This window comes from Coregonus lavaretus (assembly GCF_964263955.1).
Source record: "Coregonus lavaretus genome assembly, chromosome: 38".
NCBI classification, from domain to species: Eukaryota; Metazoa; Chordata; class Actinopteri; order Salmoniformes; family Salmonidae; genus Coregonus; species Coregonus lavaretus.
The window spans coordinates 30649298-30672242 of NC_140025.1; the positions used below are offsets into that span (position 1 = coordinate 30649298).

Genomic DNA, 22945 nt, shown 5'->3' on the forward strand with positions numbered 1-22945 from the left:
CAAACAAGCAAGATTTCTGGCTCTCACAGACCTGTAACTTCTTCTTTAAGAGGCTCCTCTGTCCTCCACTCGTTACCTGTATTAATGGCACCTGTTTGAACTTGTTATCAGTATAAAAGACACCTGTCCACAACCTCAAACAGTCACACTCCAAACTCCACTATGGCCAAGACCAAAGAGCTGTCAAAGGACACCAGAAACAAAATTGTAGACCTGCACCAGGCTGGAAAGACTGAATCTGCAATAGGTAAGCAGCTTGGTTTGAAGAAATCAACTGTGGGAGCAATTATTAGGAAATGGAAGACATACAAGACCACTAATAATCTCCCTCGATCTGGGGCTCCACGCAAGATCTCACCCCGTGGGGTCAAAATGATCACAAGAACGGTGAGCAAAAATCCCAGAACCACACGGGGGGACCTAGTTAATGACCTGCAGAGAGCTGGGACCGAAGTAACAAAGCCTACCATCAGTAACACACTACGCCGCCAGGGACTCAAATCCTGCAGTGCAAGACGTGTCCCCCTGCTTAAGCCAGTACATGTCCAGGCCCGTCTGAAGTTTGCTAGAGTTCATTTGGATGATCCAGAAGAGGATTGGGAGAATGTCATATGGTCAGATGAAACCAAAAATAGAACCTTTTGGTAAAAACTCAACTCGTCATGTTTGGAGGACAAAGAATGCTGAGTTGCATCCAAAGAACACCATACCTACTGTGAAGCATGGGGGTGGAAACATCATGCTAGGGACCAGGACGACTGATCCGTGTAAAGGAAAGAATGAATGGGGCCATGTATCGTGAGATTTTGAGTGAAAACCTCCTTCCATCAGCAAGGGCATTGAAGATGAAACGTGGCTGGGTCTTTCAGCATGACAATGATCCCAAACACACTGCCCGGGCAACGAAGGAGTGCCTTCGTAAGAAGCATTTCAAGGGCCTGGAGTGGCCTAGCCAGTCTCCAGATCTCAACCCCATAGAAAATCTTTGGAGGGAGTTGAAAGTCTGTGTTGCCCAGCGACAGCCCCAAAACATCACTGCTCTAGAGGAGATCTGCATGGAGGAATGGGACAAAATACCAGCAACAGTGTGTGAAAACCTTGTGAAGACTTACAGAAAACGTTTGACCTGTGTCATTGCCAACAAAGGGTATATAACAAAGTATTGAGAAACTTTTGTTATTGACCAAATACTTATTTTCCACCATAATCTGCAAATACATTCATTAAAAATCCTACAATGTGATTTTCAGGATTTTTTCCCCTCATTTTGTCTGTCATAGTTGACGTGTACCTATGATGAAAATTACAGGCCTCTCATCTTTTTAAGTGGGAGAACTTGCACAATTGGTGGCTGACTAAATACTTTTTTTCCCCACTGTAAAGGATAGGAAAGCGGGGGGGGGGGGGGGGGAATGGGGTTAATTGAGAATCAGAGGGGCTGAAAACACAAAGACATCCATCAGACCAAACACTGCTATAATGAAAACACCCGACAGCCATTTATCAAAATGTGGACAATGTACACAGCAAATGGTAGACGTAAAGAAAAACGGGCACTATTTTGGCTGGCTAAAAGCTAAGAGACAGTGAACGTTCTTACCATCGTTACTCTCAGAGCTTTCTTGGTCCGACTTTGTCTCTCGGTTTCCATTTGACGGGGCTTCATTTGCTCCCTGAAATACAGGAGAAGATGGTAACTAGACAGTCTAATGGAAGTGTGTGTACTGAGTGTGTGTTTCCTAACCCGTTGCTCTCCGCCATCATTGCTAGCCTGCAGGGAGGTCTGGACGTCCGGGGGCTCAGCTTCAAACTCCTCCATCTCCTCCACCTCGTTCTCATCCTCCCCGCTGCCGTAGTTAGTCAGGGCCTGGGTCTCCGCCTTGGACAGATCTGGCCAAGAACATAAACCATGAAGGGTTAGCACTGGGAGGTAACTAGTCTAGGGTGTGGCACTCTTCATAATCCTAGTAGTAGTAGGAGTTTACTTGGTTGGAAATAGGTAGGCGGCACTTGTAAAGCCACGACAATAAAAATTCACAACAAATCCTCCATTGTTAACCTGCAGAACACTTGTTCACAAGCTTCCTCTAGTAGCTACGGTCACTAGCAAGGTTCGCTGTGGTTGAACTCACTTTACAGAGTAGCTTTTAGGCTAATTGAGGCTTCTCGCATTGTAGTATTCACTCACTAATAGAGAGTGGCAGTCCCTCTCCATCCTCCTCTTCCTCCTCCTCCTCCACCTCCACCTCGGAGGCCTCGCTGCTCCTGCTGTCCTTCCTCTCTCCTCCGTGCCGCTCCCTCTCAGTCTCTTTCTGCTCTGTCTCATCTTCATCCTGTCACACAGAGGGAGATGTAAACAGTTATTTAAGACATTTACACACAGAGGGAGATGTAAACAGTTATTTAAGACATTTACACTATCCTTCCAACCTTTAGACTACACCAGGGGTGTCAAATTAGAATTTTCTTTAGACAATTTCTTGGGGTAGAACATTTACTCAATATTCTTTAAAATGACTAAACCAAATTGAAACTGTGTAGAAATTATACAAATTGACCTACATTCATACAGTGTCCAGCTTGCTAATAATCACTGAAATGAAAGCTACAGTCAGGGAGCGTAAAAAACGCTGGAATATTTGTGCTAATTTTGACGCCCCTGGACTACACAATGTGTAGTCTAAAAAGAGACAGATCTGGCTTGAAACCACACTAGAAAATCAGATGTTGAATGTTGATTTCCTCACTTTGTCTTCATCGAGATATGCTGGGGAAAAGGACTTCTCGACCTCCGGCGACTTGTTCTCCTGAAAGTAGACAAATGTTTACCAGTCTTGAAATGGATTCCCTCATTTCATCATAGATCGAATGACATACACACACACACACTTGAATCCAATATGAAACACACTCACCCATACACACACACACCCTCCCCAGACTCCTTCCCCTCCACCTACCTCATTATTCCTGTGTTCCTGCTTGACTTGGTTATTGGGTGGTTGTCTCCTGTTCTTGTGCCTGGCCTGGGAGTTAGTTATAGTAGCAGTACTGATGCTGTTGCTGTCCAGATCCTGCATGAGTCTGAAGAAGGCCAGCTCATTAAACAGGATCTCAGAGATCTCCACCAGCAGGTCCTCGCCACAGTCCTTTAGAGTACGTCCTGCAAACTTACTCAGAGAGTCCTGAGGGGGAGGGAGAGAAACTTAGGGCTCCATTTTGATAATAATGATAAGCTAAAACAGCACTAGATAATAGACAGAATAGGTGTTGAGAAAATCGAAGAAAGCTGCACACTGATACTATTTTTTTTATTATTTTTTTTATGGCTGAACCAATAGGATCTCGCTAGCTCGTGCTTGGCTTTGCCCCCCTACTTGCTTGTTCTGCCCACTGGCTCATTTGTTCCCATTGGAAACGACAGGCTGTGGGTCTATCTTGGTTTAGTTATAAAAATCTTTGCTGATACTACACATTTTAAAATGGCTGAACCAATATTTCTGGATATATATTCTTATGTTAGTCTGCACTTTGTTAACTTGTTTGGGTGGACGTTTTCAGCTCTTATTCTACCAAAAGAAACTAATCTGAGGTTTGAGTCACAGTGGGGGAAAACCCCTCCCTACATTTGAAACAATATCATAATGCTTATCATACCTGCAGTATGCCTCCCAGCTGTCGGTGGAAGAAGCGGACAAACTCCTTGCTCTCGTCGTTCTGCTGGGTGAGGGTGAGCACCATGCGCCGCACCGACGTCAGCAGCTGGTAGGAACACACCTCGTCCATGTGCTCCTGACAGACCACAAGAACAAAAACAACCGCTCTCAGTTCTTTGACTTTAACAACATTCAATATTGCTAGCCTGGGTACATGACTGTTGTTGGATTCAAATCATGCTAGCTTTGCCAAATTGTTTGTTGGGACGTCAACAAGTTGGCTAAGGCAGAAACAAGGGCTATTCCACTGCCAAGCGTTTCATTCCAAGAGTGAAAATGTCTGTTCTTAGAACATTATGTGAATCATTGCTCAAGTCACACAAAACATACATCACAATAGTCTTATGTTATCTCACTCCAAATGTAGAATAAGTCTGGAACAAAAGCCTGCACATCCAGACCAGTAGCTTTCCAGGATGAGGATTGACCACCCCTAGTATAAATGAAGGAGAGGAGACGAAAGGGAAGGAGACCACTATAGAGTATTAAGGTGCTTCCTGGGTTCCTACCTTGAGGAAGGGGATGACTTTGGTCATGATGGCTTTAATCTGTCTGTCCAGCTGCTGGGTGTCGATCTGGGGACAGTGGACATCACCTGACCAGACTCCCGCACCTTTACACACACACACATTTATTAGCACATCTCCCATCTGAGGTGTGTGTTTTTTAAGCTGGCATCAAGAGAAATCTAAACAGCTCAACACACCATTGCCAAGTCCCATTTTTCTTTACTACGAGCGTGAGGGGACACTTCAAGGGCTCTACATGAGATCGCAGACAGCCAAAGTGCCTTGCACTTGGAAACACGTGTGTGGGAGTGCTCACACCCTCAGACCGGAGAGTGGGACGAGGCACATGGCTTTGGGGAGCAAGCGTTACGCATTTCTATCATTTCTGTAGAGCGAGAGAGAGATGTAGAGAGAGCACGAGAGATGTAGAGAGAGATAGAGAGCGAGCGATAGATGTAGAGATGTAGAGAGCGAGCGATAGATGTAGAGAACGAGAGATGTAGAGAGCGAGAGATGTAGAGAGCGAGAGATGTAGAGAGCGAGAGACGTAGAGAGCGAGAGATGTAGAGCGAGAGATGTAGAGCGAGAGATGTAGAGCGAGAGCTAGAGATGTAGAGCGAGAGCGAGAGATGTAGAGCGAGAGCTAGAGATATAGAGCGAGAGCGAGAGATGGAGAGCGAGAGATGGAGAGCGAGAGATGGAGAGCGAGAGATGGAGAGCGAGAGATGGAGAGCGAGATGTAGAGCGAGATCGAGATGGAGAGATGTCGAGAGCGCGATGGAGAGATGTCGAGAGCGCGAGAGAGCGATAGATGAGAGAGATAGAGAGATAGATGTAGAGAGCGATGTAGAGAGCGAGAGATGTAGACAGATGTAGAGAGAGAGAGAGGTAGAGAGGTAGAGGTAGAGAGAGAGATGTGGAGAGCGAGAGATGTACCTTCCAGCAGTTGAGCAGCACTAGCAGAGGAGTTAGCAGAGGCCTCAGAGGCAGAAGCAGCGGTTGTGTTGGGGCTAAACTCAGCCTTGAGCTTCATGCGCTCGTACTCCCTCATCCTGGCTAGAGCCTTGTCTAAGTGGATCACTGTGTTACCTGGCAGCACAGCACAGCAAGGGGCAGGAGAGAGGAGGGAGAGAGCGCGAGAGAAGGATATTAGAAGAGCAATGAGGGATAATAAACTCAAGTTAAGTTGCCACAAGCTGAAGTTCTCTTTTGACCTAATGTGCTGTGGATTAGAGCATTGTATGCATTTGTATTTTATATTTTTTACCTAAGTCGTCGTTAGCGAACGGCTCCAGGTTGGAGGTGGTGGACAGGGTGCTCTCGTTGTCCACCGATTCTGCGTCGTTCCGCCTCTTACTCGGGTCGTGATGCTTGATGACCCGGATGTTCTTCTCTGACACGTCCTGAGAGACAGTGGTAAAAATGGAATTCAGTTACACACCACTCACCCATGGAGGGCTAACAAACACAATTTAGGGAGAAGAGAAAAAAAAAGACATTTTCAAAAAGAGAACCCATTCATCCTTCATTGTCTCGAACGGGGAGGGGGGACGACAAAAAACGTTGATTCGTCGCAGAGACACCTCTGCTAAACTCCCTTGACGGATTTCGCGTCTGTTCTATCTCGTTAAATTAGCAAGGGATGCAATTGACTAACAACAATTGGCAGCGCATCTGCCCTTCTATCCTTTTCTCCTAACATGGGGAAATTGGGTGTCTCATCCATCACTGGGCAACAAAGGAGTGATATACAAAGACAAAAAGGACGGTTCTAATTAGCGAAACCTCCGGGTACCTGGGCTAGAACAAAGACCTGCACAGCCATTCATCTAATCTGTCCAGCAGGCAGCAACCGCAACGCTTCGCTCAGACTGACGGATGGGCCGCAAGGCACAGCCTTACTGACAACTGGAAGACTGGATTTCAAAGACGAGAGAGGGGGGCGGAGAACAAAGGAGGTATGGAGAGAGAAAAAAAAGAGATGGACGGAGTGTTTAAGATGGATATGAGAGAGAGAGAAAAGAGCGAAAGCAAGAGAGCGAGAGAGAAAGCAAGAGAGCGAGCAAGAGAGAGAGATGGGCAGTGTGTTTAAGATATATGCCTAGAGAGAGCGAGAGATGTTGAGAGAAAGTGAGAGGTGTCGGGAATGAGATATGGGAGCGAGAGAAAAGAGCGAGAGCGAGAGAAATTGGGAAAGTTTGAGAAGAGAAAGGATGGCGTGGGTGATATGACAGCCAAGTGATTTAATGAGGCGGCAGGTGTGTGTGTGTGTATGTATATATCCGTCTGTCTCACCCCGTCGCTGGTGGCCAGGCTCTCGCTGGGGGTGAGCTCTGACTGGGAGCCGGCTGCCCAGGCCACGGGGCCCAGGGAGGAGGCCTGGTCCTCGGCCGCACTCTTCTCCGTCAGGTGCCTGGTCACTATGTCCTGGAGGTCAACGGCAGAGAGACATGGTCAAACATGGGAATCCAACAGCAAGGAACAAGGTTACAAGCATGAGCTGTAAATGATGAAAAACATACTCTGCACACTGCAGTCTATGCTCCTACGTGATTCATCGACAACATTTGACCCCTCAGGTCTTTATCAGCAGCTCCTTGTGGCTTGTATCCATTCCAATGAGGTTTACCCATAGATTGTATGAAATACTATTTACAGTCTCATAGTAGGAGAGCGGATCTAGGATCAGCACTAGATCATTGTTCGGAGATGTTTACCTGTAGGGAGTAGAGTGCCCTCTGGCGCAGATAGTCGGTGTTGAGCAGCTGCAGCTCGTGGAAGAGCTCGATGAGGAAGTGGGGCCGCGATTCGTTCTGGGAGATGAGTGTGGCAACCTCCGAGTAGATGGTCTCCCTCAAAGCCTCAAACAGGGAGAAGTCACTGCTGGCATCTGGAGGTGTGAAACACAAGGCAGACACTCAAGAAGATGTTCTCACGGGTATAAGAAGCAGTCATATGTGGCAGTCTATTGGGGATACATCTCAGGTTTCCATACAGTATTGCAGAGGTGGCGGTGTAGGCTTTAGCTCCAGCCCTGCTGAAACATACCCAAATCTTCATTAGGACCTTAATTAGCTGAATCAGAGGTGTTAGTAGAGTTGGAGCAAAAGCCTGCATACCTAGTAGTTCTCTAAGAGCAATGTAGTTTTATTTAAGGCAATGATACTGGATATATTAAACCATATTGGATAGTACTGTAATAAATTCAGGTTATGTTTCTAAAAAGCAGTTGAATTGTTTTAATGGTTTTAAAGCCAATTAAAATGCCAAGCATATTACTAAATTGTTAGCCAAGTTAATTAGCTAAAGCTAGAGACTCCAAGGTTACAAAGGTTGGGACCTAGTTTGAGTACGTTAAAATATTAACTGTATTACATGCATAAGGTGCTTGGATGACCGATATTACACAAAAGTTGTGAAAAAATACCCAAAACTTAAATCAGTGACAATCAGTGTTAGCTGGTGCTTAGCTGTGTGCTAGGGGTGAGTTTACCTGGCGCTTCAGTGCATGCAATTCTGTTAGAGAGGAAAGGTGTTCTCCAAGCATAGGCTGTGAGGAAAATCAAAAAAGTGACGACATAAATAAACAAACGAAAAGTAAAACGTGGTCACGTTACAAAAAGGTGAGGACATGAAACCAATTAAACCAAGATTCAACTCAAATAATAATAATGAAACTGAAGATGCAAGTGGACAAGGTGTGGTGTGATGAGGTTAAGAGGTTAAGGTTTTGTACCGGAGGAGAGGTCGTTGGGCTTGTTGCCAGTCTTGGTCTTGCTGTCCAGTTTCTCCTGGGTCAGTTTGTCCAGCAGGCTCTGGTTCTGGTTTTGGTCCCGCTGGCGATGGGGCTGCGGCGCCCTCTCCTGGACAAAGTCGGCCGTGCTAGACACGCTGTCACTCTCCACTCCTGGGAATACACAAGCAAGGAAAGAGAAAGTAGACATTCAAAACGAATAGAGGGGAGAAAGTGTGCGATACGCAAATAAACATTTACACACATCGTATGTTTAAAAAAAGACCCTATTCGTGCATTTGTCTTTTGGATAGATTGTAGCCTTGAGCAATACTGTTTCAGCTTGTGTCTCCTAAATATTTGGAGGTCCTCAAATCTCTATTCTTATGATGTTTAAAATATATAAACAGGCAGGTGCTACACAGTGGTGGTGGTTGGAGCGAGTTACCTCCCAGCCTTCCTAACTGAGCTGCCGGAGATGAAGGAAATGTCAAGTACTAGAGAAAAAGCGCTCAATATAAATCACTACATGTCCCTACACTGTATCCCCTGTCCCCGTACCCGTGTTCTTGTGGTGTCCCTTGGCCCGCCGAGTCCTCCTCTTGGAGTTGGGCGTCTTGTCGCGGGAGGCCAGGCTGGCCTGGGCAGAGGCCTTGCGTCCTGCCCTGAAGGTCTTGGTGACGGTGGTGGGGTCAGCGGGGTCCGGCATGCTGCTAAAGCTCTCCTGGGAGGCCTGGTCGAAGGCCTGGGGCCGGGTGTTGTTAGCCCCACTATGGGGTAAAGGGGAGGGGGATTGGGTGATAGGAGCTGGAGGCTGGGAGACGTTGAGCCAGCCAGATTCATGGCCACGACTGCTGCTTCCTTCATTCTGCCTCTGGGGCCTGGTGGGACGGATACAGACAGAACGACGGTTGGACTAATGAAGGAAGAAATGTGTATGTGTGAGTAATAGAGAACTAAGTAGTAATGAAGTGTGCCTTTCTTTCTTCGCACACACACACACTAGGGCTGGGAATTGCCAGGGACATCATGATACGATATTATCACGATACTTAGGTGCCAATACGATATGTATTGCGACTCGCACGATTCTACATGTATTGCGAATAAACAAAGATTTTATTGTGATTTGATGTTCCAAACATATAGCTCACTATAAGTCTGCTGCAGAGAGACAGAGCATGAGAAAACTAGTTTTGATCAGTCAGGGAAAGTGCTGAAAACATGTTGGCTCACTTTTTTAAAAGATGGAGAACATGCTATAGGATGAAAAATATTGGAGTTTTGGCACAGGTACAGCCGTTTAGCGCTAGCTAACGCTACCTACATCGATTTTACAAACCGATACTTGGGAGTCAAACGTCGATAATATCGATACAATATCGTCCATAAATGATATCACAATATGCAACTATCGATTTTTTCTCCCATCACTAACACACACCTTTTGTCTACAGTGTTGAGTGGGGAGCGTTGCAGGGGCGGGGGGAAGCTCAAGTACTCTGTCTTGACTGAGGTGTTGGGATCCAGCTGCTGTTGGTTGTCTGGGCTGGCCTGGCTACCAGCACTGTGAGGGAACTCACCCATAGCAGAAGGGAACAGGGGGTTGAAGTTAAACCCTGTGTAGGAGAAAAATAAGTGATGTGAGCACACATATTGAGGTATATTGTGCAGGTTAGCGTTTTTTCCGTCAGGAATCTTGTACTGGAGGCAGCTCTGCAGAGTGGTCACTAGCTGGCACAGCCACAGTCATCAAATCTGATTTTAAACCTAACCCTAATGCCTAATCCTAACCTTAAATTAAGACCAAAAAGCTCATTTTATGTTAATGAGTTTTACAATATAGACCTTTTTTTTTTTTTTTGCAGCTGGGTAACTTAAGGGGAAATCGCTCAGTTCTGCCTCCAGGACAAGACTGATGACAAGCGTCAACCTGCGTACATTGTGATCTGGAAACACAACAACTTGGTTACAAACTTATCAAATCAGGAATTTCCTACTATTCCAGTATGCCCTCTAGTCCTCAATCACGCTCATATGTGCCAGAGCTTCTCAATTTCCAAAGCGAACCTCTGAAGTGAACTGGTCCAAGGTGATGAGTGAAAGAGACATTATTTGAACACTAACTATACACTGAGTATACAAAACATTAAGAACACCTGCTCTTTCCATGACATAGACTGATCAGGTGAATCCAGGTTAAAGCTATGAGGACAGGTTAAAGAAGGATTTTAAAGCCTTGAGACATCGATTTTGTATGTGTTCCATTCAGAGGATGAATGGACAAGACAACAAATGTAAGTGCTGTTGAACGGGGTATGGTAGTAGGTGCCAGGCACACCGGTTTGTGTCAAGAACTGCATCACCGCTGGGTTTTCCACGCTCAACAGTTTCCCGTGTTTATCAAAAATTGTCCACCACCCAAAAAGACATCCAGCCAACTTGACACAACTGTGGGAAGCATTGGAGTCAACATGGGCTAGCATTCCTGTGGAACACTTGACACCTTGTAGAGTCCATGCCCCGATGAATTGAGGCTGTTCTGAGGGCAAAACGGGGTGGGGTGCAACTCAATATTAGGAAGTTGTTCCTAATGTTTGGTATACTCTGTGCACATTCTTGGATGTTTCATTCCTTTGAGAACTTTCACTCATACAATAGAGATACAGTTGAAGTCGAAGTTTATATAAACCTTAGCCAAATACATTTAAACTCAGTTTCACAATTCCTGACATTTAATCCTAGTAAAAATTCCCTGTCTTACGTCAGTTAGGATCACCACTTTATTTTAAGTGAAATGTCAGAATAATAGTAGAGATAATTATTTATATCAGCTTTTATTTCTTTCATCACATTCCCAGTGGGTCAGAAGTTTACATACACTCAATTAGTATTTGGTAGCATTGCCTTTAAATTGTTTAACTTGGGTCAAATGTTTCAGGTAGCCTTCCACAAGCTTCCCACAATAAGTTGGGTGAATTTTGGCCCATTCCTCCTGACAGAGCTGGTGTAACGGAGTCAGGTATTTAGGCCTCCTTGCTCGCACATGCTTTTTCAGTTCTGCCCACAAATGTTCTATAGGATTGAGGTCAGGGCTTTGTGATGGCCACTCCAATACCTTGACTTTGTTGTCCTTAAGCCATTTTGCCACAACTTTGGAAGTATGCTTGGGGTCATTGTGGAAGACCCCTTTGCGACCAAGCTTTAACTTCCCGACTGATGTCTTGAGATGTTGCTTCAATATATCCACATAATTTTCCTTCCTCATGCCGCCATCTATTTTGTGAAGTGCACCAGTCCCTCCTGCAGCAAAGCACCCCCATAGAATGATGCTGCCACCCCCGTGCTTCACGGTTGGGATGGTGTTCTTCGGCTTGCAAGCAACCCCCTTTTTCCTCCAAACATAACGATAGTCATTATGGCCAAACAGTTCTATTTTTGTTTCATCAGACCAGAGGACATTTCTCAAAAAAGTACAATCTTGTCCCCATGTGCAGTTGCAAACCATAGTCTGGCTTTTTTGTGGTGGTTTTGGAGCAGTGGCTTCTTCCTTGCTGAGCGGCCTTTCAGGTTATGTCGATATAGGACTCGTTTTACTGTTACCTGTTTACTCCAGCATCTTCACAAGGTCCTTTGCTGTTGTTCTGGGATTGATTTGCACTTTTCGCACCAAAGTATGTTCATCTCTAGGAGACAGAACGCGTCTCCTTCCTGAGCGGTATTACGGCTCCGTGGTCCCATGGTGTTTATACTTGCGTACTATTGTTTGTACAGATGGATGTGGTACCTTCAGGCGTTTGGAAATTGCTCCCAAGGATTAACCAGACTTGTGGAGGTCTACAATATTTTTTCTGAGGTCTTGGCTGATTTCTTTTGATTTTCCCATGATGTCAAGCAAAGAGGCACTGAGTTTGAAGGTAGGCCTTGAAATACATCCACAGGTACACCTCCAATTGACTCAAATGATGTCAATTTTCCTATCAGAAGCTTCTAAAGCCAAGACATCATTTTCTGGAATTTTCTAAGCTGTTTAAAGGCACAGTCAACTTAGTGTATGTAAACTTCTGACCCACTGGAATTGTGATACAGTGAATTATAAGTGAAATAATCTGTCTGTAAACAATAGTTGGAAGAATTACTCGTGTCATGCACAAAGCAGATGTCCTAACCAACTTGCCAAAACTATAGTTTGTTAACAAGAAATTTGTGGAGTTGTTGAAAAACAAGTTTTAATGCCTCCAACCTAAGTGTATGTACACTTCCGACTGCAACTGTATGTCATAACATCAAGGAGGAAGGATCTATAAACATTGGATGGAAGGTGCATGTATAAAAGGGGTGTTGGAAGTCGTACCGGAGGAGAGGGGCGAGAATCCGGCCAGGCCAGGGGGCAGGTTGAGGGCCTGGTTGACAGAGGGGGGCATGGAGGAGGTGAAGGGGAGAAAGAGGCTGGTGGGGGAGAGGGGGGGACAGGCACTGCCGGAGTCCCGGGATGTGGAACCCTGGTTCTGGGCCTGTTGACCTGACGACGACGAGGGCTGTTGTTGTTGTTGTTGTTGACGGAGCAGGTCGCTCAGCACCAGTTTCAGTCTGGGGACAAACGGGACAAATACAGGCAAGTCAGCGTTAAAACGTAATAATATTCACATTCATGTATTCACAAGTCATGTTTAAACCGGATATCATGTTCACATATACTGCAGATAGTCAATCATGGTTAAATAACTATGCACTTAGAACGATACACTAATGTAGACATGACATGCGTGTGAACCTAACGAACGAAAGCTGCAATGAATAAATGTTCATAAACTGAATTGTAAGGTCTTGAAAACAGACACTGATCATTTCCCTCATGCAGTACATTGAGCCGGTGACATTAACATATTAGTAAACTAATACAGTATCTGGGGATTTCAGATGGAAATTAACTACAGTATATAGCTAAAATATGGTGCAATGTTTGTCGTACATTATCTGTGTCAAACGGGTCCCGTGTGGGTCAGTTGGTAGAGCAACGCGCTTGCAACGCCAGAGTTGTGGGTTCGATTCCCATGGAGGACCAGTACGAAAAAGTATGCACTCACTACTGTAAGTCTGCTAAATGACTAGAACGTAAATAAACCAATAGAATACACATTTCTAGTTGTTGTTTTGTCTGTCTGTGTTCGTTCTACCTTTCGACGTTGTTCTGCTGCCAGGCCAGCTGTGTGTAACACTGGCTGAGCTGGTGCATGACCAGGTGGACCTGGGGGGAGGACAGGTTGTTGGGCAGCGCGCTGTACGGTCCTGTCAGCAGGGTCTGGAGCATGTAGGACAACGTCTGGATGGATGGGGGGGGGGGGGTAGTGACAAGGAAAGAGTGAGAGACAGGGAGAGGAAGAGATGGAGAAAGGGTGTGTAGAGAGAAAGAAAGAGTTTGAAAGACAGATAGAGAGAGAGAAGGGAAGGAGAGGGGGGGGGGGGGAGAAAATGGTATTCATGAACCTGTCAGTCAGTTGGTTTCCCATACAGGTTCTCACACCTAGCCAACGGCTGATTTCTATAAAGGAATAGCAGCGTTGGCATTTCCATCAGGACGACGCACCCTGAATAAACTCAACACCATGCCCTATAGGTTAATAAGTGTCACCGCCGCCATGCTATATCAATGACTATGTGGAGAAAATCCATTTAGGCACCTCTTAACACAAGACTAGCGTGAGTAATACATTTTCTTTATTAACTTACTTTTTCAACCTTAGTGAAATGTAATAGACATTGAACAGTAAGGAAAGCGAGCAGAAATGCCAGACATTCTTTGGCGGTGTGCCTTAGGTTGCTGCTACCTTTTCTGTAGGTTGGGTGAAACAGACCAGGGTCGAATACATAATATTCCGAATATTTGAAATACTTGGTGTACTTTATTTGGCTTAGCTGGTCATGTAAAATGGAAACAAACTCCTCATGCCAGGCAAGCTAAATTAACCTCAAGTACCTCATTTGGTAAGTTGAATTCAGACCTGGTTCGGATATGTATTCCAAATATTTGAAATACTTGGGCACTTAAAAAAAAAATTAGCTTGGAAGGTACAATGAAAACAATGGAATAATCCAAAAAGCATGTACACCCCTCATACCAGACAAGTTAAAATCAATACATTCCAAAAAGTTGACATGTGAGGTTCCCTTGATATAGCTTAGCTTGTCAGGTACAATAGAACCAAACTCCTCATGCCAGCTGGCCTCATACCTGACAAGCTAAATCAGGCACGCCTCAACCATGTCAAATGCTTGAGATAAGCCTACATATTAGTGTGAGGTGACTGAAGTGTGTGCCAACTGCTATACCAACCTGCTGGTCCTGCAGTAGGGTCTGACACATGCTGGTGCTAAAGTCCAGCTGCCTCTGTAGTGTGCCCACCTGCTCCTGCCAGTGGCGTGATGCCAACCCAGACCCAGTGCCAGAACCCTCCTGGAAGGACAGCTCAGCTGCCCAGCGCAGGTTCTCCTGGCGCCTCGCACCCCCGATGTTGACGCCGCCGTGGGCTTGGGACTGTTGTTGTTGTTTGGCTCTGGCTCGAGAACGGGGAGAGGGTCGGCCACTAGCTTCGGATGCGAATTGTTGGGGCGGCTTCAGAACTTTGCTGGAGAAAGAGAACGAAGGGGGAGAGTGATATATTTGTATTATTGGGTGTCCAACGAGTTGTGGGTGCTGCTGGGAATGTATGACCCAATTTTTCCCCAGAACTTTCATGATGCCAGGATTCAAGTTTTATTATTCTCATGTACGGGCTACGTATGGTATACATTGTCCAACGAAGTGTTTACTTGCAAGTTCCTTCGACAATGCATCAATAGGAAATTGTAAAAAATAAGAATACGAACATAAAGTAAATGGCAGTAGAATACTGTATGTTAGCATACATCAATAGAATCCTATGGGGTGGATCAAAAGCCTGCACACCCAGTTTCTCTCTAGGACTGGAGTTGGGTTAAGGTTAACCCTAACCCCTCATAACTACAATTGATTCATCCTTAAGAGTATATTAACGAACCCTTGATAAAAAACATCCCCATCAAAATCCGTCAGTTTAAGATAGAGATATCATTTTTTTTAAATAGGATGCGTCTCAATCCACCGCCTACACTAATGTCGGCTTTCCGCATCTGTGGTGGAAGGTGGCTGAGCTATAGCGGTGTCAGACCATGAGACATCCCGACATCACTAAAACGTCTGTAGCGTCGGAACAGTTTGGCCTACAAAACGACTACAACTCTATGGAAAGAGTAGACTGTCACGAACACGATGGTGTTCTCCGTTTTGCTCTACAAGTGTCACGGGGCTCGTCTGAAAGTAATCCATACAAACGACTAGAAGTATGGAGGTAGTTTAGTGCCAACAAAAATAAGGGGTTAAATATGTACAAAAAAACAAAAATATTTCCTGAGCTTTCTTAAATCTCCTAATACATATACAGTACCAGTCAAAAGTTCGGACACACCTACTCATTCAAGGGTTTTTCTTTATTTTTACATTGTAGAATAATAGTGAAGTCATCAAAACTATGAAATAACATATGGAATCATGTAGTAACCAAATAAGTGCTAAACAAATCAAAATATATTTTATATTTGCGATTCTTCAAATAGGCACCGTTTGCCTTGATAACAGCTTTGCACATTTGGCATTTTCTCAACCAGCTTCACTTGGTATGCTTTTCCAACAGTCTTGAAGGAGTTCCCACATATGCTGATCACTTGTTGGCTGCTTTTCCTTCACTCTGCCGTCCGACTCATCCCAAACCATCTCAATTGGGTTGAGGTCGGGGGATTGTGGAGGCCAGGTCATCTGATGCGGCACTCCATCACTCTCCTTCTTGGTCAAATAGCCCTTACACAGCCTGGAGGTGTGTTGGGTCATTGTCCTGTTGAAAAACAAATTATAGTCCCACTAAGCCCAAACCAGATGGGATGGCGTATCACTGCATAATGCTGTGGTAGCTATGCTGGTTAAGTGTGCCTTGAATACTAAATAAATCACTGACAGTGTCACCAGCAAAGCACCCACACACCATAACACCACCTCCTCCATGCTTTACGGTGGGAACTACACATCCGTTCACCCACATCGGTTCTCACAAAGACACGGCGGTTTGAACCAAAAATCTCAAATTTCGACTACAGGCCAAAGGACAATTTTCTACCGGTCTAATGTCCATTGCTCATGTTTCTTGGCCCAAGCAGGTCTCTTCTTCTTATTGGTGTCCTTTAGTAGTGGTTTCTTTGCAGCAATTCGACCATGAATTACTGATTCACACTGTCCCCTCTGAACAGTTGATGTTGAGATGTGTCTGTTACTTGAACTCTGAAGCATTTATTTGGCCTGCAATTTCAGAGGCTGGTAACTCTAATGAACTTATCCTCCGCAGCAGAGGTAACTCTGGGTCTTCCATTCCTGTGGCGGTCCTCATGAGAGCCAATTTCATCATAGCGCTTGATGGTTTTTGCAACTGCACTTGAAGAAACTTTCAAAGTTCTGGAAATGTTCAGTATTGACTGACCTTCATGTCTTAAAGTAATGATGGACTGTCATTTCTCTTTGCTGTTCTTGTTCAATATTTTGAATGTTTAACACTTTTTTGGTTACTACGATTCCATGTGTTATTTCAGTTTGTCTTCACTATTATTCTTCAATGTCAAAAATGGTAAAAATAAAGAAAAACCCTTGAATGAGTAGGTGTGTCCAAGCTTTTGACTGGTAGTTTATATATATATATATTTTTTTAAAGCTAAAGGGGTCCTACAATTCTATATCAAACAGCTAAATGGTCTGACCATCTTAAAACAATTCCATATGTAGCTTGTTCCCTCCCACCCCAACGGCTTAGACTTTTAGAGGTTAAGAGTACTGTGCCCTGTATCTTTATCCTGAATCGAAAATTAATACAAAAACAATGGGTATCCTTGTATACATCTTTCACAGACCTGCCCAGTGTCTTCCTGTTGCTGTAGGATCGCTGCTTCCTAGTGGAGTAGAGATGCAGGTCATCACTGGAGCTGGACTCTGCTCCGTCCTCCTCTTCTTCATCCTCCTCTTCTTCTTCCTCAGCGCCCATCTCAGAGGGGTAGCCGTCCTCATCCAGCTGACAGGTGGTGGAGCCGCCCCACGTGGCCATGGTCCTGAGGAGGGTAACAAGTCGTTTAAGGCCCCACTCAGAGACTAAACCGATCCCCCTAGGCACTTCATGTAGACATGAGAGCATACGATGGCTAAAAGCATCATTCTATTTCTATCTGCAACATTCAGGACGGTTCACATCATAGAATTGACCCCCGATGTAGATTTGGGGGCCTTTGTGAATAATCTACCGCTTTTCTCACCTCTCGTCCCTGCTGAGTGGCTGCGAGGCGGCGGCGTGTCCATCTGGGTCCTCCATCCTGTAGGGGGAGTCGCTGAGGCCGCTCCTCCTCTGGTGCTCGGCCATCAGGGACTCCAGGTGCTTCCTCCGCTGGCGCAGTTCCTCCCGCAGGATCTGGTGGCGCCGCATCTCACACCACAGCTGCTTGGGAACCATGAAGGTAAATGAGCGGAGTCATTTTCATGGTTACATCTGCATGATAACCCACACACTCCTATAAGAGCTCCCTGACATCTAGCCATGGCTAACTCGGTCACGCTAACCCTGTTAACCAGTTAACTCTCAGGAAAAGCCTTGCACTGAGCGGGTGATACAAGTGTTTCACGAGCCATCACTTTAAGTTTGTGCTAGCCTTGATGTTTTGTGAACCTGTCAATGAAATCAAAATAAAGAACCTACCTCGTTGTCGGTGACAGAGGCGTTAGCAGCGGCCTGGGCTGTGGGTTTGAGCACGGCGGCGGCGGCAGGAGAAGCGTTGGCTTTGGGGGCTGCAGCCGGCGCAGGGGGAGGGGCCGGGGTGGAGGTTGCAGCCGGGAGCTTCCTCATCAGGGCCTGCTGGCTCACTGTGCTGCTGGACACTGACGACTGGAGAGGAGAAGAGCGGAGGGAGAGGTAGAATGAGAGAGAGAGAATGATAGGAGAGAGGAGGCGATAGAGAGTGAGAGAGCGACTGTCTCAACACCCTATTCTCAATATAGGGCACTACAGTTAAAAAAAAGAGTTCAGAAAGATGTTCTGACACCAAAGCAATCAATCAGGAAATAGGGCGATGTGTGCTCAGTGTGTTACCTGCAGGTCGGGACAGGCCCACTGTAGGTCCTGGATTTTGTCCTGGATCTCCATCAGCCGCTGGCGCTCCTCGTGTAGCTGCTGCAACTCCTGCTGCTGCTGACGAAGCTTCTCCTCGTACAGCTTCTCCCTGAGACACACACACACAACATCTTTTAGATTCACAAACAGAATCACCAGCTGTGTAATTCACACATGCTTAAATGCAGGAATGCACTCACTCAATATATAAATAGACGCAGGCACGTTCATACACACATACACTTATGATGGTTCAACGGCCTCTACTGTGTATGTGTTAGTGCTCCGTGTGGGGGTGCGGGAGTCTCCTACCTGGCCTTGTCTGTGAGGGTGAGGTCTCTGGGGCTCTTGGCTGCGGAGGAGGAGGAGGCAGCAGCAGCACCTCTGGTGTTGTTGGGCTGCTGGTGGTGACCCTCGTCCTCGTTGGCCGTGGTGGCGTCTGTATCATCACTCTGGGAGACAGGAAGTCACATGGTTACTATTCCATAAGGCCATCACCCATCTTCAAATGACTCAAATTCAAGCTGTTTACTTTCTTGGACTGTAAAGGATCCTCTTCCACTCTGAACTGTCTAGACCTCTCAGCTGCACCATGGTCATTTTACATTCTATACCATGTGTTCTATTTTGTATTATTTGCTTATACGTGTTGATATGTTTCTACTCGCACGCTCTATATACAATGCCGTGAGAAAGTACTTGCCTCCTTTCTAAATTGTATTTTCTTTTGCATATTTGTTATACTGAATGATATCAGATCTTCAACCAAAACCTACTATTAGATAAAGGGAACCGGAGTGAACAAATAACACAATTCCATACTTATTTAATTTATTTCATAAAGAAAGTTATGCAACACCCAATGCCCCTGTATGGGGGAAAAAAGTAATTGCCCCCTTGCACTCAGTGACTGGTTGTGCCGCCTTCTGCTGCAATGACTCCAACCAAACGCTTCCTGTAGTTGTTGATCAGTCTCTCACGTCGCTGTGGAGGAATTTTGGCCCACTCTTCCATGCAGAACTGCTTTAACTCAGCTACATTTGTGGGTTTTCAAGCATGAACTGCTCGTTTCAAGTCCTACAACATCTGAATTGGGATTATGTCTGTACTTTGACTAGGCCATTCCAAAACTTCAAATGTTTTACTTTTTACCCATTTTCATGTAGACTTGATTGTTTATTTTGGATCAGTCTTGCTGCATGACCGATCTGCGCTTCAGTTCACAGATGGATGGTCTGACATTCTCCTGTAGAATTCTCTGATACAGAGCAGAATTTATGGTTCCTTCTATTAAGGCAAGTCGTACAGGTCCTGAGGCAGCAAAGCATCCCCAAACCATCACACCACCACCATGCTTGACCGTTGGTGTAAGGTTCTTACTGTGGAATGCAGTGTATGGTTTTCGCCAGGCATAATGGGACCCATGTCGTTCATAAAGTTATACTTTTGACTCATCTGTCCATAGAACATTCTTCCAAGAGTCTTGATGATCATCCAGGTGCTTTTTGGCAAACTTGAGTCAACTTTTTGGACGAGATGGGTCCAATTATGTCTGGCGAAAACCAAACACTGCATTCCACAGTAAGAACCTCATCAGTAGTGTGATGGTTTGGGGATGCTTAGCTGCCTCAGGACCTGGACGACTTGCCTTAATAGAAGGAACCATGAATTCTGCTCTGTATCAGAGAATGTCAGGCCATCGGTCTGTGAGCTGAAGCGTAGCTCGGTCATGCAGCAAGACAATGATCCAAAATACAAATCAAGTCTACATGAAAATGGCTAAAAAGCAACACATTTGAAGTTTTGGAATGGCCTAGCAAAAGTCCAGACCTAATCCCAATTGAAATGTTGTGGCAGGACTTGAAACGAGCAGTTCATGCTTGCAAACCAACAAATATCGCTGAGTTAAAGCAGTTCTGCATGGAAGAGTGGGCCAAAATTCCTACAGCGATGTGAGACTGATCAACAACTACAGGAAGCATTTGGTTGCAGTCACTGCAGCTAAAAGTGGCACAACCAGCTATTGAGTGTAAGGGGGGAATTACTTTTTCACACAGGGAAATTGGGTGTTGCATTACTTTGTTAATTAAATCAATAAAATAAGTATAATTTTTGTTTTTATTTTTAAATGATCTAATATTAGGTTTTGGTTGAAGATCTGATAACAAATACGTATAAAAAAATATGCATAAATAAAGAAAATCAGAAAGGGCGCTAATACTTTTTCACGGCAATGTATACTCCCAATGATTTAATGGGTATAGTGTCAGCGCACAGTGCCTTCTTCAGACAACGGACTTGCACTTTGGTGCCTACAATTTATTTCAGATTCTTTATCTTCCATATGCTATGTTTCTCTGTTTCTAGGTCAGTCCTCTCACCTGCACCATGGCCACCAGCTCCTGGAGCTGCCGTAGTTTCTGCTTGGCCGTCTGCAGCCGGTGGACTTTGTGGGCGAAGTCTGCGTCCTCGTTCCCCAGGCTGCTCCTCCTGCTCGACCCCGAGCCCTCGCTGTCCCGACCCCCGGCCCCCTGCGCCCCCTCTTCATCCTCCAGGGCATTGTCTTCTTCATCATCGTCGTCCTTGACCTGGTTGTAGGGGCGGTTGTACTGGCACTCTGTTGGAGGCAGAGACAATGAGGGTTAGTGAGATTAGAGTGGGTTGTGTGTGTGTGAACAGCATGGGGGTGTACAGCATGTAATGTGCGTATGTGTGTCGTGCTACCTATGGCTGAGGGGATGTTGAGGCTGCGGAGGTTTGTTGCTGCAGAGCGGTTGTTGATCTCACACTCGGTGTTGAGTCTCCCGTCAGCGCGGTTGTTGGCGCTGCCTCCTCCTCGGGCGTTGGTCAGACTGTTCATTTCTGTCCAGTTCCCAGAACGCTGTGGGTTTCTGACCAGGGGAAAGAGAGATGGAGAAGAGGGTCAAGTCTCAATTTCACTCGCCGGCGTGATTTGCCCTTGGGAATTGTATTTATCTAAACCTTTATAATATTTCTTAGCCAGGCAAGTCATTGAGAACAAGCTATATTTTACAATAAAGACCTGGTAATGTGGGGCACATGAAGGGAACAGATTATATGCTTGGTTTGAAACTAACCAGTGACTGTCAGCGGTTGCCGGTTTGAATCCTAGGTCTGTGATGCTTAGTATCAGAATTGGACAAGGCCCACTTATAAACAGCTCTAATGCGGAATAATAACGACTTCACCCTACTCTGTCCGCGTCCCTCAAGTACCTGATGTTGGTGATGGGGGGCCGGCGGTTCTCCTGCTCCGAGTCGAACATGGTCTCCAGCATGGAGCCGTCCTCCTCAGTCTCCTCCTCCTCCTCTTCCTCTTCCTCCTTCACGTTCTCGTTGACCGTGTCCACCATCATGTCCGATGTCTGCTCGTAGTACTGCACCAGCTCACGCAGCTCGTTCAGACGCTTGTGCACCTCCTTCAGCTTCCTGTGGTGGTGGTGGTGGGGGGGAGAGAGACTTAGGCCTGATTCCGTTTTAAAATGTCCAAAGACTTAAAAAGCATTGGATTGGCCTTCTGCCCAAAGTGTGCACTCTTCACAACCCCCCACCCCCAAGAATTTACAGCACCTCACGTGAGCTGCAAGCAGTCTATTCCCTTTGAATCACATTTCAGAAACAGTGTGGGGGAATGAATGGGGAGAAATGGAATGGGGAAAGAGACTATGGTTGATACATGGACAACTGATTCAATGAAGGAGAGACACTTGACTAATTGGATCCATTGTTGCTCAGACTGATGAATGAATAAGAGGGATAAGAGTGATGGATGATAGAGTTTGTCTGAAGGAACAGTACAGTATGGATCTTCAGCTGCCGGTACCAGAGTGATAGAAAAGGTGCATGCTAATAGTCTCCTTTGCTTCATCGCCACTGGGTTGTATTCATTAGGGCACCACTGGGTTGTATTCATTAGGGCACCACTGGGTTGTATTCATTAGGGCACCACTGGGTTGTATTCATTAGGGCACCACTGGGTTGTATTCATTAGGGCACCACTGGGTTGTATTCATTAGGGCACCACTGGGTTGTATTCATTAGGGCACCAGTCCAGGTAGTCCCAATAGACATGGAACACTGGTCACTTGAATCATGTTTACATACTGTTTTACTCATTTCATATGTACATACTGTATTCTAGTCAAGGCCATCCTATTCAACTATTGCTGTATAAATACTATTCAATCCTACGTATTCTACAGATATACTAAATATTCTATCCACATACTGTCCATAATGTCTATACATCCCATCACATACATATACTCCGGACTCAGACATTGCTCGTCCTAATATTTATATACATTTCTTAATTCCATTATTTTACTTTGAGATGTGTGAATTGTTAGATACTACTGCACTGTTGAACACAAGCATTTCGCTACACCCGCAATAACATTGCTAAATATGGTGTATGCGACCAATAAAATTTGATTTGGGCAAGTCCAGGTAGTCCCTCTGCGTTTCAGTCAGTTTTCTTCCATTTGGTACCTTATGAATACAACCGTGGTGTGATGTGCACTGATCTTAATAATAGTTGGAGTTTAGTACCGGAGTTTGTCTGCTGGGGCGTCCTCATGCTGGGGGTGCTGGGTGTGTGTGGAGGGGTGGTAGGTGGAGGGGTCCCGTCTCATGGCTGAGGCCCCGTTGGGCTCCCGGTACAGGGCAGAGGGGCGGTCCGAGGAGGGTCCCGCGCCCAGAGCCAGGCTACGCTGAGAGGACACAGACACAACGGCGCCGCGACCTGAGGGAACAA

The 22945-nt window shown here is 45.6% G+C and overlaps 1 protein-coding gene across 3 annotated transcripts in view; it reads right to left on the reverse strand.

The window, feature by feature from the left end:
- The window catches only part of LOC311112305 (pericentriolar material 1 protein-like), a 36788-nt gene that overhangs the window by 2474 nt on the left and 11369 nt on the right, over positions 1-22945 (reverse strand). The window contains exons 10-36 of one of the 3 annotated variants that reach the window (XM_084155362.1): positions 22741-22933; positions 21406-21618; positions 20894-21060; positions 20551-20786; positions 18482-18621; positions 18149-18278; positions 17759-17944; positions 17322-17500; positions 16926-17120; positions 14293-14584; positions 13136-13281; positions 12313-12548; positions 9403-9577; positions 8520-8839; positions 7962-8132; positions 7719-7775; positions 6943-7115; positions 6521-6652; positions 5493-5628; positions 5162-5314; positions 4226-4329; positions 3658-3792; positions 2961-3185; positions 2748-2807; positions 2189-2333; positions 1745-1890; positions 1601-1673 (exon numbers count right to left, since the gene is read on the reverse strand). In XM_084155362.1, coding sequence (XP_084011488.1) covers positions 1601-1673; positions 1745-1890; positions 2189-2333; positions 2748-2807; positions 2961-3185; positions 3658-3792; positions 4226-4329; positions 5162-5314; positions 5493-5628; positions 6521-6652; positions 6943-7115; positions 7719-7775; positions 7962-8132; positions 8520-8839; positions 9403-9577; positions 12313-12548; positions 13136-13281; positions 14293-14584; positions 16926-17120; positions 17322-17500; positions 17759-17944; positions 18149-18278; positions 18482-18621; positions 20551-20786; positions 20894-21060; positions 21406-21618; positions 22741-22933 — 4518 coding nt within the window. Of the gene's footprint in view, positions 1-1600; positions 1674-1744; positions 1891-2188; positions 2334-2747; positions 2808-2960; positions 3186-3657; positions 3793-4225; positions 4330-5161; positions 5315-5492; positions 5629-6520; positions 6653-6942; positions 7116-7718; positions 7776-7961; positions 8133-8519; positions 8840-9402; positions 9578-12312; positions 12549-13135; positions 13282-14292; positions 14585-16925; positions 17121-17321; positions 17504-17758; positions 17945-18148; positions 18279-18481; positions 18622-20550; positions 20787-20893; positions 21061-21405; positions 21619-22740; positions 22934-22945 lie in introns of all 3 variants that reach the window. The other 2 variants (XM_084155361.1, XM_084155363.1) reach the window with 2 other exon arrangements.